Source organism: Marmota flaviventris, chromosome 10 (assembly GCF_047511675.1).
Source record: "Marmota flaviventris isolate mMarFla1 chromosome 10, mMarFla1.hap1, whole genome shotgun sequence".
In the NCBI taxonomy this organism is placed as follows: domain Eukaryota; kingdom Metazoa; phylum Chordata; class Mammalia; order Rodentia; family Sciuridae; genus Marmota; species Marmota flaviventris.
Genome location: NC_092507.1, coordinates 21582582 through 21599428, shown reverse-complemented (window position 1 = coordinate 21599428; position 16847 = coordinate 21582582). Strand labels below are relative to the sequence as shown.

The window sequence follows — 16847 nt, the reverse complement described above, 5'->3', positions numbered from 1 at the left end:
TTGAGTCCAGAAGTTCAGGGCCAGCCTGGGAAACACAGCAAGACCCCATCTATTAAAAAATAAAAAGAAACGAAGAAAGGATCAGTTGAATGAACATAGGTTTGTGAGTATGTGTGAATGTGAGTGTGTGTACGTGTGTGTTTTATGTACTTGGCCATGGAGATAGCCCACACACCCAGGGTCTAGCTCACGCTCTACCCAGATTACCCCCATGTCTTTGGGCAGGTCCCTCCCTCAGTGCCTCTCATTGCGGGAAGGGTTTGATACTTGATAAAGGCCTTCTCGGTACCAATAGTCTATGATTCTTTGTCTGGACGTAGAATGTGGGCTGGTGGTTAATGATCATTTCTTCCAGTTTACAGGATTTCTTAGTCTCCTGTATTTCATTTGATTTTCACAACAGCTCCTAGGAAAGCCAATAAGGCTGTTCTTACCAGTGTCATTTATACTTTAGAATCACAAAACTCAGTGGCTTGGGAATTTGATCAAACTAACAGACTAGAAAAAACAAGTACCACCAGGTACTGTGATGCATGTCTGGAATCCCAGTGTCCCAGGAGGCTAAGACAAAGGATCACAAGTTGAAGGCCAGCCCAGGCTACTCAGCAAGTTAGTGAGTCCTTGTCTCAAAAAATAAAAAAGGCTAGAATGTGTCTCAACAGTAAAGCACCCCCAGCTCGATCCCCAGAACCAGAAAAGCAAAAAAGAAAGAAAAGAGAAAACCCAGGTGCCAAATCTGAGCCCTTGACTTCTGCCTTGACACTGTTTCCTAACACCAGCCCAGGCAGCCCGCCCTGGAGGAGAATGAGGATATGGCGGGAAAGGGGGCTTTCTTGGCTTCCCTTGCCCTACTGTTGCATTACTGTCTTGCCTTCAGAGTCTAGTAGCTTGGGGTCCTCAGGCACTAGTGCTGTGACATCAGCTAAATCCAATAACTCAGTGAGGCAACCTCTTCGAACCTCCCCTACCACATTTTTAAAATAGGAATAACAAAACGTACTTGTGTAATCATCATGAGGACTCAAAGACTTCAAAGGGGACTTCAAGATTTTCCTTTTCCTTTAAGCATTACTTAAAATCTACTGTCCTAGATGTCCATGGACCAAAGACTGATCTGGGATTTGGTGGGCAGAGGGATCCTCCTCACTAACCTGGCCTCATCCCCTGACTCAGGAACCTGGCAGACCGAGGCCGTGTTCAGTGAGAAAGCATTGATCCAAGTTCCCAATGACATCCCTCTTCAGAGTGCTGCCACCCTGGGTGTCAACCCCTGCACAGCCTACAGGATGTTGGTGGACTTTGAGCAGCTGAAGCCAGGTAGGAACTTACAAGTAGGGAAAGCAGGCCAGGGCCTCCTCACCAGGGTGCACCCAGATCCTGACTGGGGGGTGGAAGGCCTGGGAAGATGAGGGGCCCCTGCCTCAACAAGTGTGCTGCTATCGTTTTTACTTAGGAAGATGTTAACTTGGGGGCTGGGGCTGGGGCTCAGCGATAAAGCATTTGCCTAGCACGTGTGAGGCACTGGGTTTAATCCTTAGCACCACATAAATAAATTTTTTTTTTTTAATATTTATTTATTTATTTTAGTTTTCGGCGGACACAACATCTTTGTTTGTATGTGGTGCTGAGTATCGAACCCGGGCCGCACGCATGCCAGGCGAGCACGCTACCGCTTGAGCCACATCCCCAGCCCTATAAATAAATTTTTTTAAAAAAGGTATTTTTCCATCCACAACTGAAAATATATATATAAAAGATGTTAACTTGGTTCCTAGAAAACACCCTGCGAGCTCACAAGGAGTACAACCTTGGAAACTGCTACAGGGTCACATTCCCTAGAGCTTGGGATGGAATTCTGTCACTCAGCAAAAATGTGTTGAGCTGTGCTAAGCTCTGGGGACACAAAGCCAGACAAGATAGACACAGTCTCTGTGTTTTCAGTAAAATGCTGAACTTAGTGTTACTAATTCTGCTCAGCATTAATACAGCACTTTCCATCCGTAGGTGCATGTGCAGGCATTATCCCCATGGAGTGTTTCGCCTTCAAAGCTGTGCAGGGAGCTTAATGTCACTGGTTAAGAGCTCAAGGCCCAGGCACACAACCTAGGTCTGAACCCAGCTTCACCTTCACTAACTGAACTCATGGCTCAAGTCAGCAGAGTTTTCATCCTTAGGATGGAGAATAAGGAGGGTTGATGAACCACAGCAGCATGACACTTAGCACAGCAGCCGGCCTGCTGGGCATGAAGTACCAGCTGCTTTTATTAGTCTTCCTTAGAGAGGTGAACTACTTGCAAGAAGTTCCTCAGCAAGTAAACAACAAAGCCATGTGTTTTATCTGGGTTCCCCTGAAAGCAGAGCCCTAGACCAGGAGTGGGACCAGGCAGTTCTTTTGGGTAGTGGTCACAGGAAGGCAAAGACATTAAGGCCAGTTAGTGCTGTGGGCAACCCGACTCAGTCCCACTAGGACTCCACAGAGACCCTCATGGAGCTCACTCTAGAATTAGCCCCAAGTGACAGGAGGCTGGGCCAATTTTCCACCAACTCCCATCCCCCGTGGTTTGGTTTGGTTTGGTTTGGTTTGGTTTGCAGTAGTGGGGATCCAACTCTGGGCCTCATGCTTGCTAGACAAACACTCTACCACTGAGCTGCACCCCCAGCCCCCACACCCCCACCTTTTGCAAGTTGCCCCTGCACCCTGCATATCCATGAGCTGGCAGGAACTATAGAAATGCCCCAGGCTGCCTCTCTCATGCCAGCAAGGACACTGAAGCCACGTGCTGATGGAATGTGATGGAGCTGGGTAGGCAGCTGCTGCCTGAGGCCTGGGGGGACACTGATCCCAGCTCATGGAGAGCAGTGTGGCTTTTCAGGGCTATGCAGAGGGGTCTTGGGAGCTTTCCATGGAAAAAGTCAGGAGGTGGGACCAGGGACCTCTGCTGGAGTCCTAGTATAGCAGACACTGTGGCACCTGCATTACATCCCCTCAAACCACTCCTGATTTGGGCTGCAGCTGTGGTGGACAAATCTGCACATTTTGATGATACCCACCGTGCCCACTGGACCCTTTTCCACTTGTCTGCTTCAAGGCTATTGTAGCCTGGGCTAGATCAGCATTGAACAAACCTAGAATCTTGACCCATAGTAAGAATCACATTTCACATTGTTATCTAGTACATACACATGTATGAAAATTATAAATATATATGAAACCAAATCTTCACAGCACAGTATTTGTCCTTTACCTGTGAGATGCACTGTTATTTTTTATTCTTCTCAAATCTAACTAAAACAAAACAGTGCTGCCTGTGACCCTCTAGATTGAGTCACAGTGCACTAGGGAGTGAGAACCTATATGCTGACCCTGGCAGAGTGTGAACAGTCTTCTCTCAGGAGCCCTCTGTCTCTAGCTCCACCCACTGTGCACAGATCCCAGATACCTCTCAAACACCAGGGAGCATTTCATAGCTAACAGAGCACCTGCCTGGACACAAGAGCATTTGATTCCAGTCAGGGGCACCTTGATTGGTGCTCTTAGGATTCCTGTTTTCTGAGGAGAAAACTGAAGTTCAAAAAGGACACGACTTGCCTTGTCTTGTCTAGTTCGTCACTGGTAAAACTGGGACTCACCCAGTTCCATCTGTTCCAGAGCCATGTTCTCCCTAGTGTGCCCCACTGCCTCCCCCACTGCAAGTTCCAAAGCCAGTCCTGTGCTTTGACCACAAACTGCCTGCAGGACCCTGTTTCAGGGGTTGCCAGTTTGGTTTTTGTTGTTGTTGTTGTTTTGTTTTTTTGAGGAGAGAGAGAGAGAGAGAATTTTTTAATATTTATTTTTTAGTTTTCGGTGGACACAACATCTTTGTTTGTATGTGGTGCTAAGGATCAAACCCGGGCCGCACGCATGCCAGGCAAGCATGCTACTGCTTGAGCCACATCCCCAGCCCGAGTTTTTCCATCAAAACTCTTAATCCTATTTCAAAGCAGTACACCTTTATTCACTACTACATGGCCCTTCCCTTGAGAAGCTGCAAGTTGATAGACGCCGCCTCTACAACTGATTGTGGGCTGGGGCCACAGCATGTGATCAGTAGAGACACTCACAGCCTGTGTGGAAGCACAACAGGGAGAACCCAGGAGGGCTCCATGAAGAACCACACTTGAGCTGATCTTTGAGGATCACATAGGATGTTAAAAGGAGGGGATCAGTTTCAACCCAAGGAAATAATCTAAGCAGACACAGAGGACACAGAAGTTGGGAGGATGATGAAGGATATAAAACCAGTTGGGCCTTAAATTATGTCCTCTGTGGACACTAAGTGACCAGTTCTGGAAGGCATAATGGATGTTACAGAAGTTTGGGAAGGATCGAGGAAACAGTGCGTTAAGGTCCAAAATCTGAGTTCCAAAGGCTTCAGTGCCAGATCCTGGGTCCTTTTGGGGCCTGAACACTTCACCTCTTCCACTATCCTAGGATCCCAGGCTGGGAGTCCTTGACCTTTTTCAGGTGTGCAAGGCTTGACTTGGGTCTCTTCCTGGATCCACAGGGGACTCTGTCATCCAGAATGCATCCAACAGTGGAGTGGGGCAAGCAGTCATTCAGATCGCCGCAGCCCTGGGCCTAAGGACCATCAATGTAGTCCGAGACAGGTGGGTGGGGAGGCCTAATTCCAGATCATGACTTGGACCTTTTCCTCTGGCATCCCTGCCAGTGCTCATATCTCCACCAGAGGGCGCCATTGCATAAGCCTAACTGGCCTCCTTTACTGAGGAACAGTTGGCAGCTGAAGCTGATGAGTCAGCCCCAAGAAATGAAGTCCAGGTGGCACTTGGTTATAGGATGAGTGAATCTGAAATGTGGAGACACGGGAAGGAGGTGGAGATTGTTGTTACTGAACAGCTAGGAGTTTTGGAAACGACTTCTGATACCCCCATGTGTTTACAACCACAGTGAACATGTGGGAATGTTTTGAGCTGTACTGTTCTTCCTGCGAATTGTCGAGCCCTGGGCCCCTCTTCCCCTTGCATTTGTGCACTAAATTCTACTGTGAAGGAGATGGAGCAGGTTTCTCCTCTCTTTTACAGATGAGGAAACTGAGTTTCAGAGAGAGAAGGCAGCTTGTTCAGGAAGAGTCGGCAACAGGCTCGTTCTCTGATTCTTGCCCAAGAGACCAGGGCCACTCCTCGGCCACAGTGTGTTTGCGTTTGCACAACACCCTGATTGCCCCTGGAAAGGTCGGGGGAGGTTATTATTTCAGTAGAAAATTTTAGGAAGTGGGATCACTTCTTTCTGGGCACAGATGGTTTCTAGCACCCCTGAGCTGGCAGAGGCTGCAGAAACCTCCCAGCCCTGGCTCTGTCCAGGGAGGAATGGCCGGCAAGGAAACAAGGCTAGGAGCTGCTGGCACAGGATTGAATTGTGTGGCTGGCCCCTGCTCGAGGCCTGGCTTAACCCAATCCCAGCCTCCCAGAAAAGAAATATGGATTCTTACAGCTGTAGCAGAGGAGTCCTGGCAGCTTTGGGGAGAGAAAGCCAGCAGGTATGATGAGGGACTTTGGATTGGGTTTGATTTTCAGGCCTGACATCCAGAAACTGATGGACAGACTAAAGGATCTGGGGGCCGAGCATGTCATCACAGAGGAGGAACTAAGAAAGCAAGAAGCAAAAAACTTGTTCAAGGTACCCAGGGAAAGGGCATTGCTTCTCCATCCCACGCCCATCTCCTAAGGAAAGCTTTTGCTCCTGTCTGCACCCCTCCTTTTGCCTCTTGTAAAGCCTGTTCCCTTAGCCGAGGGGCAGCTTGCATGAAGTGTTCAGATGCTTGAGGGAAGCAGGGGAAACTAAGAAAGCTTAGAAAATCCTGTATGATTTGCAGTTTAAAACATTTATGCTGAGTTACATCAGCCCGTACTGCAGATATAAATCTTAGAGTTGGGAGAGGACCTGAGGAAACTTGAGGCACAGAGAGGGAAGAGAAAAGAGTCAACCATTCCTAAGCTTCTGCCTCCGTTTTACCTGATAATTCCCAGGTAAGTCCCGAGTCCTGAGTCTCTTTCAATGAGGAAACCCACACTCAGAAAAGATAAATGACTTGACCAGAATCATGTAGATATAAGTAGTGCATCAGGGCTGGCCCCAGGGGTCTCTGAACGTAGAGCCCTGGCCCTTCCACAACGTCTGCCCTCGTCCCACAACTCCCAGTAAGTGAGCAAACCCTGTCACCACCCCTGTTAAGTGAACCAGCTGGAGACACCAAACACATGCACCCACTCAGGAATGTATGCCCCTTGAGAACGTTTCTGGAGCTCTAGACCAACACATCACATGTAAACAGAGTCTAAAGTACCCAGCGAAGGAGCACTCAGGGACCTAAAGCCGCTCAAAACTGACCACAGATGCTCCATGTCTCTTCTTTCCCGGAGGAGGCATGTTTTGAACCAAGTCCTGAATCGAACACTGATTCAGTTAACACATGCTGAGCACTCACTGTCTACCAGGTACAGAGATGGCTGAGATACTATGGGAGAACTCACAGACTAGGTGGGCAGATGTGCCATGTGACCCGAGAGCTGGGAGGAGGATCACAGAGCACCTGCCTCTGTAAAGCCTGTTCCGAAGTTGCTAAAGGCTCCTCCCAGGCAGAAAAAGCAAGTTCAAAGCCATGACCACCCCATTCCCTTCACTCCCTCCTTTTGACACTGCATGGGTCAGGGAAGTATTTGTAGAAGCTTCAAACCCACGTGTAAAGGGGTAGCTCCCTCACGGCAGACTTCTTGTTTTCCAGAACACACCCCAGCCAAGGCTTGCTCTCAACTGTGTTGGCGGGAAAAGCTCCACAGAGTTGCTGCGGCATTTAGCGTAAGTCCCTCTACCCTACAGGGCTAGTTTGCTCAAGCTTCTAGGTCACTGGCTGGGAGGACATCAAGTGACCAAGTCCCAATGGTCAATGTGAGCCAAAACCAGATTAGCACAACGTTGAGTAGGAAACAAGGACCAAAAACATCCAGCTCCCTGGGCACTTCTTTCTCAGTCTCCTCCTATATGGGACCAAGAGACCTGTTTCCCAGGGACTCCAGCAATCAACTGCTAAGCTCTCCATCACAGGATGGTCAAGGATTCATAAATTTGGGGCCTCTTAAAAGTCACTTAGTCTGAACTTGGTAGCTTTTAAAATTTTTATTAGCTTTTAAAACTAGATTATAATTTACAAGTAACATTATACCTATTTCAAAACATTTTGAAACATGTAAAAGTACAAAGAAAAACCTAAAGGTTCTCTCATCCCTCAGCCAAGCACCATGGCAGCATTATCTGTGCACATTCTGTCCTTTCCTCTGACATAAACGTCAGCTGGAGAGCCCCTGAAAAGACTTGCCAACTAGAGCAGGAGTCCCCTCCACACTGATTTAGTTAATAATCTGCTGAGCATTCACTAGCTACCAGGGACAGAATTGGCTGAGACACTGCGGAGAACTCACGGACTAGGTGGGCAGATGAGCCACGTGACTAGAGAGCTGGGCGGAGGATCACTGAGCACATGCACCTGCCTCTGTGTGTGCTGTTTGAAGTGTTTTAATTCTGTTTTTCCCCCCTTCTTTGGTGCTGGAAGTTGAACCCAAGGCCATGTGTGTACTGACACATGTTCTGACACCAAGTTACACCCCCAGGCCTCTCACCTCCATTTTACACTTAAAGCAAATGAGTCCCAGAGGAGGTAATTACTTTGCCAAAGGTGTAGTCAGCAGAGAGCCAGGTCACCCAAGTTTGCATGACTCTGGAGAACATCTCTTGAGCCCTAAACTTAGCAACCTCTTAGGCAAACTGTGACCCCCATGTCTTTGCCAGAGAAAGCATTGTGCGCTGGTCACAAGTGTAGGCATTGGAGTCAGAGTGGCTAGGTTCCAGCCCTAACTCTGCTCTTGCCAGCTGTGGACCTGTGGAAAGTTAGGCAATACCTGAAAAATGATCCAAGCTTCAGCCCCTTCATCTCTACAGTGGGAGTGATAGAAACCCATTCTGCTTCCAAGAATAATCTAAAGGACACTGCACGATATACAAATAACTCATTATTCAATTGAGGAATGGATTTAAGTTTTCTCATTTGCAAAATGAGCGTATCCAAGTGTTCCCTTGGGGTCACTATGAGGATGCCCTGAGATGGTACACGCAACATGCTCAGAACTGTGCCTGGCATTGTAGACAGTAAAAGTCTGATCAGCCAAGTGCAGCAGGGACACAGAGGAGAGAGGGCTCAGTCCCCTCAGGAATTGCGTTCTATAGCAAGCACCAGTTGAAGGGAACTTTAGATCAAATTAGGGCCTGGGGCTGCAGCTCGGGTAGAACAAGTGGGTGATGTGCAGGAGGCCCTGGGTTCAACCCCCAGTGCTAACATACAAGAAAATGATTAAACTCCCTAGCAGCCTCAGGGCCATAGTCACTCAGCTCTTCCATTTTGTAGATTGTAAGTCTGCCTTGTATTGTCCTAAAACACACTTCAGGTCATCCTTGACCTCAGACTCCTAAAAGAGCCAGGGAGTCAGGAGGGGAACAAAGGTCAAGTCAAGCATGACAAGTCCTAGCTTATTAGCTTTTAAAAATTATACTCACCTCACTCCTATGTACAACCAAGTGTGTGTATCACTCAGCAGCTACTGAGGCAGCACCTCCTGCAGGGTCAGGACATTCGTCATTGTCCCCTTCACCACCCACACTCACTCCTATCTGTAGAAGTATTGGGGCACTGATTTTTAGAATGAGCATTTACACATGAAACGCCAAGGTCTGGGCCGTTTCCCTTAGGTCTCCCAAGGTCCCAAAGTCACCCTCTTGTAAGCGGGAGCAGAGCTGGAGCTAGATGGCGGGATGCAAACCCAGACTGGGTGGGTGGGATCAGTGGGTGAGTGGGATCCGTGGGTTCCCAGCGCCGCTGAGCACCCCATTCATCTGGACGGTGGTGCGTGCTGTTGGTATAGATTCTTGCCTCCTGACTCCCTCTGTCAGGGTTGAGCGTAGGGATCTATTTTTTTTTGCCCTTCCCAGGACAAGGTTTAAAAGTGAGGAGTAGAAGTGCTGTGGCAGGTTCAAGAAGGCCTCTCCTCGGCCTGCATCCACTCTTTGTTCTCTTTGGACTCTTCAGGTCTGGAGGAACCATGGTGACCTACGGGGGGATGGCCAAGCAGCCCGTCACAGCGCCTGTGGTGAGCTGCGGGGAGGATGCCAGCAGATGGGCCCAGATGCCTCGGCCTGTTCCCTTGGCACCACACTCTGACCATTTTCCTGTCCCTGGGGGGATTCCATACCCTTAACGGGTACCTGGAAGTTTTACCCTTCCAGCCCAGTATGTCCCTCCTGTGTCCACAGAGCCTGCTCATTTTTAAGGACCTCAAACTTCGGGGCTTTTGGTTGTCGCAATGGAAGAAAGATCACAGTCCAGGTGAGTGGGTGATGGCCCTGTTACCAAAGGTCACAGGAGACAGGAGTTCCTAGCATGGCTGCAGAAGGGACCAGCTACACTGAGCCCTACAGAGGTGACTGGGTCCTCAACACCATGGCAGGATAAAGGAAAATCATTCTAGCCACAGCTGCAGCCAGCAATGTTCTTGGACTAAACTGTTAGTTGTAGGGCCACAGTGTAGAATAAGACAGTGCTCTTGACAGCGACAGTGGGGAAGACGACCAAGTAAGGAGGGCAGACTGGAGCCAGCCCGCCTGTGTTTAAGTCCTGTGTCCACCCTCATGGGATCTAGGTCCTGCCTAGCCCACCTGTGGGACCTGGGGCAGGTTGCTGGATCTCTACCTCGGCTCCAACATCATGATCATTTAAACTCTTGTGAGCCATGTTTGACAAAGGAGGAAACTAAGGTTCAGAGTGGCTAGAAAGGCGCACCCCTATAATCCAGAGATTCAGGAGGCTGAGGCAGGAGAATTACAAGTTCAAAGCCAGGCTTAGCAACTTAGTGAGACTCTGTCTAAAAAAAGAAAAAAAAAAAGGTTGAGGATGTAGCTCAGTAGGTAGGTACCCCTAGGTTTAATTCCTGGGGTACCAAAAAAAAAAAAAAACAGAGTGGCTGAGCTTGCCCAGAGTCACCCCACCTAGAGAGCGGGGCAGCCAGCAGATAGGCTCTCTGACTCCAGAACCTGAGCCACGGCATGCTGTTCTTCCTGTCCCAGGGACCTGCACCCCAGAGAGACCTCAGCTGAGAAGGAAGACTGACATGGAATTATCAAGTGAAGGGAGGGCGCCCTGCTGGGCCGAGGGTGTTCAGGCAGAAACAGCAAAAGCCCATAAAAGAGAGTGTGACTCATGGGGCACCACCGTGGTCCTGAGGGAGTGGAGCTTTCAGTCTGGGCTGGGGCTGGGAAGCTGGACAGGCAGGTTCAGACCAATTACAAAAGGCCTTAAGCCTTTTTAAGGAGTTCAGGCTCTGTCCTGAAGGCAACTGGGGAGTCACTAAGTGTTTTTAAGCAGGACAAAGGATTAGATTCGAAGGTTGAATGAGGCTATGTCTATGAAAAGCACCTCGGCCAAGGCTTACTTGACCTCTTCCAGCACCATACTGGGTCCTTAGCAGGAGGCAGGTTCAGGGAGGGGAGGGCAGTGGCCTCAGCTCGAGGGGTTCTGAGGGAGTCCTGGGCCGTAGGGAGAGCAGAGCTCATCTGTTCCACGTGAGCTGGTGTGGCAGGCTCTCCCGCCTCCCTCCTGGGGCCCTCTGCCTTCCCTGCCTCCAAATAATGGTCCCCACCCTCCTGCCTATCAGTAGCCAGCCCCGTCCCAGCAGCACTGTGTGGGTGTGAGCCATGTTAGCCACCACTCAGAAGGGTCTCTGCCTGCCCAGGAGCTCCTCGGCTCCCACCCCTCGTCCTCTGACCCCATCTTGGCCCTCACTGTCCTGAATCCAGGTGGGACCAGGCTGCTTCCACCGCCACCCCATCCTTAACAAAGGCAGGGCGTCCACGGGAAGTCCGCCTGCCATCTCACCAAGCCCCAGCTGTTGTCCCCCATCTGACTTCTTCCCACAGACGAGTTCCAGGGGCTGATTCTCACTCTGTGTGACCTCATCCACCGAGGCCAGCTCACAGCCCCTGCGTGCTCAGAGGTCCCACTCCAGGACTACCAGCGGGCCTTGGAAGCCTCCATGGAGCCCTTTGTGTCTTCCAAGCAGATTCTCACCATGTGAGCTGCAGCTGGAGGGGCAGTGAGTGGGTGGGGGGAAGTGGACCCACCAGGCTGACTTCAGGCCCTTCAGTTAGGGCCCAGCCTTCCCCAGACTGCTCTCCACTTGCTGCCTCTTCCCCCAGGAGGATGGGGAGGTCAGCCTTGGGCATCTAATAAAGTCTGAACATCCTTAAAAAAAAAAAAAAAAAGGCAAAAAGAATAGAAGTCATCTCTACAGAGCGGCCACACTGTGCACCTCCACCTGCAGCACGAGGAAGCGCCCCTCCCTGATTCTCCTTCACCTGTCCCTGCGAATCATTTCCTGACCACCTGAAAGCAAAACTTGGGTGAGCGAGTGCAAGAGTCACAGCCAGTAAGCCACGGTGTCTGCCCTTAAGCCTGCACACCCACAGGGGAGAATCTTCCATAAAGGAGGAATGGACTCCCTTCCTGGCCAGTGTGTAGCCCAGCCCAGAGCAGGAGGATCTGTTGCCTGGAAGAGTGAATGCCAAACTAGATCATCCCAGCCTGGAAGAAACTGCAGACATGGGGTCTTGGGTGGCTGGATAACCCTTAGGAAGCTTCCACTCTAACCAGGGAAGTAGAGTTTATACCAGTGATTCACAGCCAGAGGCAACTTGACCCCCAAGAGACATGTGGTTATGTCTGGGAACATGTGGGCTGCCATGACTTGGAGAAGAGATTGTCATTGACCCCTAGTGGGCGGAGGTCATGATACATTAAACAGTCTACAAGGAGGGCAGGGGTGTAGCTTGCTGGTAGAGCACTCGCCTGGTATGCTTAAGGCCCTGGGTTCAGTCCTCAGCAACACACACACACACACACACACACCCCTCTACAGTGCACAGAACAGTTCCCACAATAGCCATCCAGCTCAAAACCTGCATGAAACAACCTCACAGTCACCATCACAGTGACTGGTGCTTTAGAGAAGGCACATGTGCGGGACTGTGAACCAGGGCAAGGCTTCTTTGAGGAGACATTGGCAAGAGGACCCTGAAACATGGGTAAGGTTCGTTCAGGCAAGACAAGTGGGACTTTATGTGATTCTTTGGTGTTTGTTTCATGATCCTCTTGCCCAAAGCAAAGAACAAACTTTGGGATGTCTCCCTTGTCACCTGTCCTTCTGTACCCTTAACTCAAGAGCCTTATTCAGGGAGCATTTATTGAGAGGCTTGTGTGTGCCCAAAGAGAGGCGCACCAGTAAAAGATGTCATGCCAGCCCTCAAGTTGCTTAGCCTAGTGCAAGGGACAGACCATTACATATAAGGGTGAGGTTTTGGAGTGGGACCAGAAGGGGCCCAGCTCTGCTTGAAGATGTCAAGGAAGAATTCCCAGTGGAAATCCTGTGCACAGAAATCTTTTATTCGTTTTTCGTTGTCAGTGGGCCTTTATTTATATGTGGTGCGAAGAATCAAACCCAGTGCCTTACACATGCCAGGCAAGCACTCTACCGCTGAGCCACAGCACAGAAATCTTTAAGGCCAAATGGGAAAATGTATACCAAGCAAAGCCAGAAATATGAGAGTTTGGAGGCCAGAGGGGTCCTGACTTGGGGGTTGCTAACAATCCAGTGTAGCTACTGCCTAAGGAGGAGGGGAATGAGAAAGGGGGTGGGAAAGGTGGGTGGGGTCAGATCATAAAGGGTCTTGAAGCCAGAATACCCTGAAGCTCTGAGAGAGCACTGGGGAAACTGGCCAACAGGGTTCAGTTGCATGTGAGTGCACACACACATCCCCCAGCAGAAACAGGTTACCCCTGGGAGCAGCTCCTATGTCCTCCAGAGAAAAGGACCCAGCTTCAGCTTGAGCCTGGGAATGACCTGCAGGTGCCCCTGGGTATTGCCATGTTGTACACCTGGCTCAGGATCAGCCCCAGCTCCCCATTCCCAGTTGCTAGATTAGTGGGATGGGAGATACGTACAGAGGGCCAACGTGGGCAAGTGGGGAAGCTTGAAAGTGAGAGGCGGCGGTCCATAGGCTGTGGGAGTGAAAGTTAAGATGAGGTTTTGCAGGGAAACCCACAGAGTTGGGGCGTAGAGAGCGCAGTGAGACCGTGGGCATGGTGAGGGAGGCTCTGGGACTACTCCAGGAAAAGGCCGACAGGGAGAAGGGGTTTGGTAACAGCAGGCTTGGAGATCTGGAGGATCATTTGAAATGAGAACACTGAAGGGAGTTATGCGTTATACTTTTTGGGGTCTGGAGGTGTAACACTCGGGCTGGTCTTCGAAGAATGGTTATAATGAGCTCAAGAAAGGGTAACAAAAATTACTAAAGAAACCTGTCAAGCAAAGTTCAGAGGCAGAATATTGATCTCAGGACCTTTTTTCATTTTCCCTATCCGTTCCCTTCATTAGAATTAAAACCTAGAGCCTAGGCCTGGTAGTGCACACCTGTAATCCCAGCAGCTCTGGGAGGCTGACAGGAGGATTGCAAGTTCAAAGCCAGCCTCAGCAACAGTGAGGCACAAAGCAACTCAGTGAGACCCCGTCTCTAAATAAACTACAGAACAGGGCTGGGGGTGTGGCTCAGTGGTCGAGTGCCCCTGAGTTCAATCCCTGGTACCAAAAAAAAAAAAGAGAGAATTAAAACCTAGAACTTTGAGGTGGGCATGTGGTAGGCTGGAGTAAATACTGGTTTTCCTGCTTCCCTTGCAGCCAACAAGGTCTGCCCTTGTGAGAGATGTTAGATGCCAGTTTCTTAGGAACCTTTTAGGATGTAGTTACCAGGTGCATCCTGTACCCTTTTCTTCCCCTTTTACCTTCCTCCCAGCTGGGATACAAACGTGATTCCTGAAGGGTGCACAGCCATCTTTGACCACATTAAGAATGGGACAGAGAGAAAGTCAAAGGAGTCTGAGGCTTTGACTTCCGGAAGTCTCAACTGCCTACCTCAGGACCTGTTTTTCGAGATTTCACTGTCCCTAATCCTGAATGCTATCATTCAGTGACTTGACTTAAACTAAATCAAGTCAACCAATGTAAAGCTGAAAAAGGGAGTCCTGAAAGATGGTGATTCCCAGCTGGGACTGGAGGTTGACCTTATTGGCAGTAGGCGACAAAAGACCTCCCAGTGGAGCTGTGCTTTGGAGAAATCTCTCTGGTAGCAGGTCCGGGGACAATTTGGAGAGGCAGGCACTACGGAAAGTCAGAAGTTTGGAATTTCAGACAAGTAAACCCGCCCCAGCCCTCCACAGCTAAAATTCAAACACCAACTAATGGCTGCCAGCATGAGGCTAGCAGAGGGGAAAAAACAGACAAAATAATGTCAGAAGGGAATCTGACTTAAAATGGATCATCTTTTCTATACTAGTGCGAGACGTCGTTTCTAATCTTCAGACAATAATCTGGAAGAGCAAGTGGAAACTGGCTCCAGAGCCTGAAGGCAAATAGGCGCTGACTCCTAAGGCAATGCTCAGGCACACCTGAAGCCCTGGAGCTGCCTGCCTGCCTCTCCCAGTCCTCCCCAGGGAGCATCCACCCAGCGGCTCCCGCAGCCAGCACCACAGTGCTGATGCATGTCTTGTCTTGGAGATGAGATAAATAAGCCCACTTTCCTCAGGAGGAGACTGAAGCCCAGAAGAAAGTTTCCTGTGGGAGCATCACTGTCCTTGTGCCTAGAAGCGCTTGGCAATGCCCACAGTGCTTATTGGCAGGCGCCATGCCCAGGATAGGGCACTGGGCCCAGCCATGACTGTTGGAAATGGTGGGGAAGAAATGCTTAGCCCCGCACTGCATCTGCCCACATGTGCAGGCAGGAAAATTCCTGGGAAGACAGCAGGTCTGGCCTGAAGGTAGATGGGAAGGAGACAACGGCATCTTCTGAAAGGGAAGAGAAATCTTTCCATATGTCCATAACCCTGCATTTAGCTTGCCTAAGGCTCTGGGTTCAATCTTCAGCATCACATTCAAAAGCAGGGATTATTTGTTGAGAGAAGGGGTTTCACTGTGTTATCCAGGCTGGTCTCAAACTCCTGGACTGAAGGGATCCTCCTGCCTCAACCATCCAAAGGCTGGGACTGTAGGCATGTGACACCACACCAAACTATAACTGCCCTGAACATACTACATGAAAGGCACTGTTAAGTATGCTAGGGACACAGAAAGAGAAAAAACAAACAAACAAACAAAAAACACGGCCCCTAGTACCAGCAAGCTTACATTCTAGTGACGGAGAAAGACAAAGAACAAGGGAATAAATAAGCTAATTCCAGACTGTAGTACTGTGAAAGAAAACACACAGGGCTACTGTAACGCAGTAGGTATTTGATTTAAAGCAGACAAGGAAATATGAGGCCTGGATAGGGAGCCAGCCATAGTCCAGGCAGAGAGTAGCATGCGTAGAAGCCCTGATATGTGTCGAGGCCTGAAGTACGTTGGGAAGAGAGAATGCTGAGAAGACAGACTTGTGAACATTTAGAAGGAAGAACCAAAGACAGACCAAGTGTGGGGATTGAACTTTAGTTCCTTGCTAGATAGATATGCCACTTCCAGAGTAAGGGAACTCCAGAGAAAGCAGGTTTGGGAGACATGCATTTTCTCTCTGTGGATTCTTTCCCTCCTGTACAACAGATTGATGAGACTATATGACAACCAAGGTTTAGTGCTTATTCTTTATTTTTTTTTTAGAAGAGAGAGACAGAGAGAGAGATAATTTTAATATTTATTTTTTAGTATTTGGCAGACACAACATCTTTGTTTGTATGTGGTGCTGAGGATCGAACCCGGGCCGCACGCACGCCAGGCGAGCACGCTACCACTTGAGCCACATCCCCAGCCCAGTGCTTATTCTTTAAAACCTTATGATCCTTTTACAAATTTGAGGCCAGCCTCAGCAATTTAGTGAGAACCTGTCTCAAAATAAAAAGGGCTGGGGGTGTAACTCAGAGGTTCAATCAATCCCCAGTACCAAAAAAAAAAAAAAAATCACGATCCTAACATTTTCTAAATTCCAGATGGTTTAAAGATTGCAGTGTGAGGTCAGGCATTACCCTCACATTTTCTAAATTCCAAATGGCTTAAAGATTGCAACATGAGGCTGGGCACAGTGGCACATGACCCATGATCCCAGCCTTCAGGAGGCTGAGACAGGAGAACCTCAAGTTTGAGGTCTGCCTCAACAACTCAGCAAGACCCTCTCTCAAAATTTTTAAAAATTAAAAGGGCTGAGAGGAGCATAGCTCAGTGGTACAGTGCCCTCAGATTCAATCCCCAGAACTGAGAAAGAAAAAAGATTGCAATATGAAAATAAGCTAAGTAACAAATTAAACTGAGGGTTTTTTGTTGTTGTTGATAATGTTTTTAAACTTCAGAGTGAGGAAGACCTTTTGAAATACAATACAAAACCGGTACCAAAGAAAAACAAAGGATGGATAAATTTAATCCCCAAAATACCTAATGTTTTTGACTGGCAAAAACAAACAAACCTCTAGGCAAAGTCACAAGTCAAACAACAAACTGGGAAAAAATATTTGCAATTCATTTGACAAAGAGCTGATTTTCCTAGTATATAGTGACCTATAAATCAAGAAAAATGAGCAAAAGATATAAACAGACATGCAAAGGGAAACATAAATCCATATTAACCATGAAGAGAGACTTGCTCCATTAAAAACAGTTGCCATTTGAACCCCCCAGAGATACCATTAATCAGGACTGACAAAAGGTAAAACATT

At 49.0% G+C, this 16847-nt stretch overlaps 1 protein-coding gene across 1 annotated transcript in view; it reads left to right on the top strand.

The window, feature by feature from the left end:
* The window catches only part of Mecr (mitochondrial trans-2-enoyl-CoA reductase), a 34160-nt gene extending 21576 nt beyond the window's left edge, over nt 1–12584 (top strand). Inside the window, exons 4-10 of the mRNA XM_027937538.2 lie at nt 1174–1317; nt 4545–4647; nt 5575–5677; nt 6783–6856; nt 9135–9195; nt 9359–9431; nt 11018–12584. Of these exons, the coding sequence (XP_027793339.2) occupies nt 1174–1317; nt 4545–4647; nt 5575–5677; nt 6783–6856; nt 9135–9195; nt 9359–9431; nt 11018–11175 (716 nt within the window). The 3' untranslated portion in view covers nt 11176–12584. The remainder of the gene's footprint in view (nt 1–1173; nt 1318–4544; nt 4648–5574; nt 5678–6782; nt 6857–9134; nt 9196–9358; nt 9432–11017) is intronic.
* Nucleotides 12585–16847: the final 4263 nt, after the last annotated feature.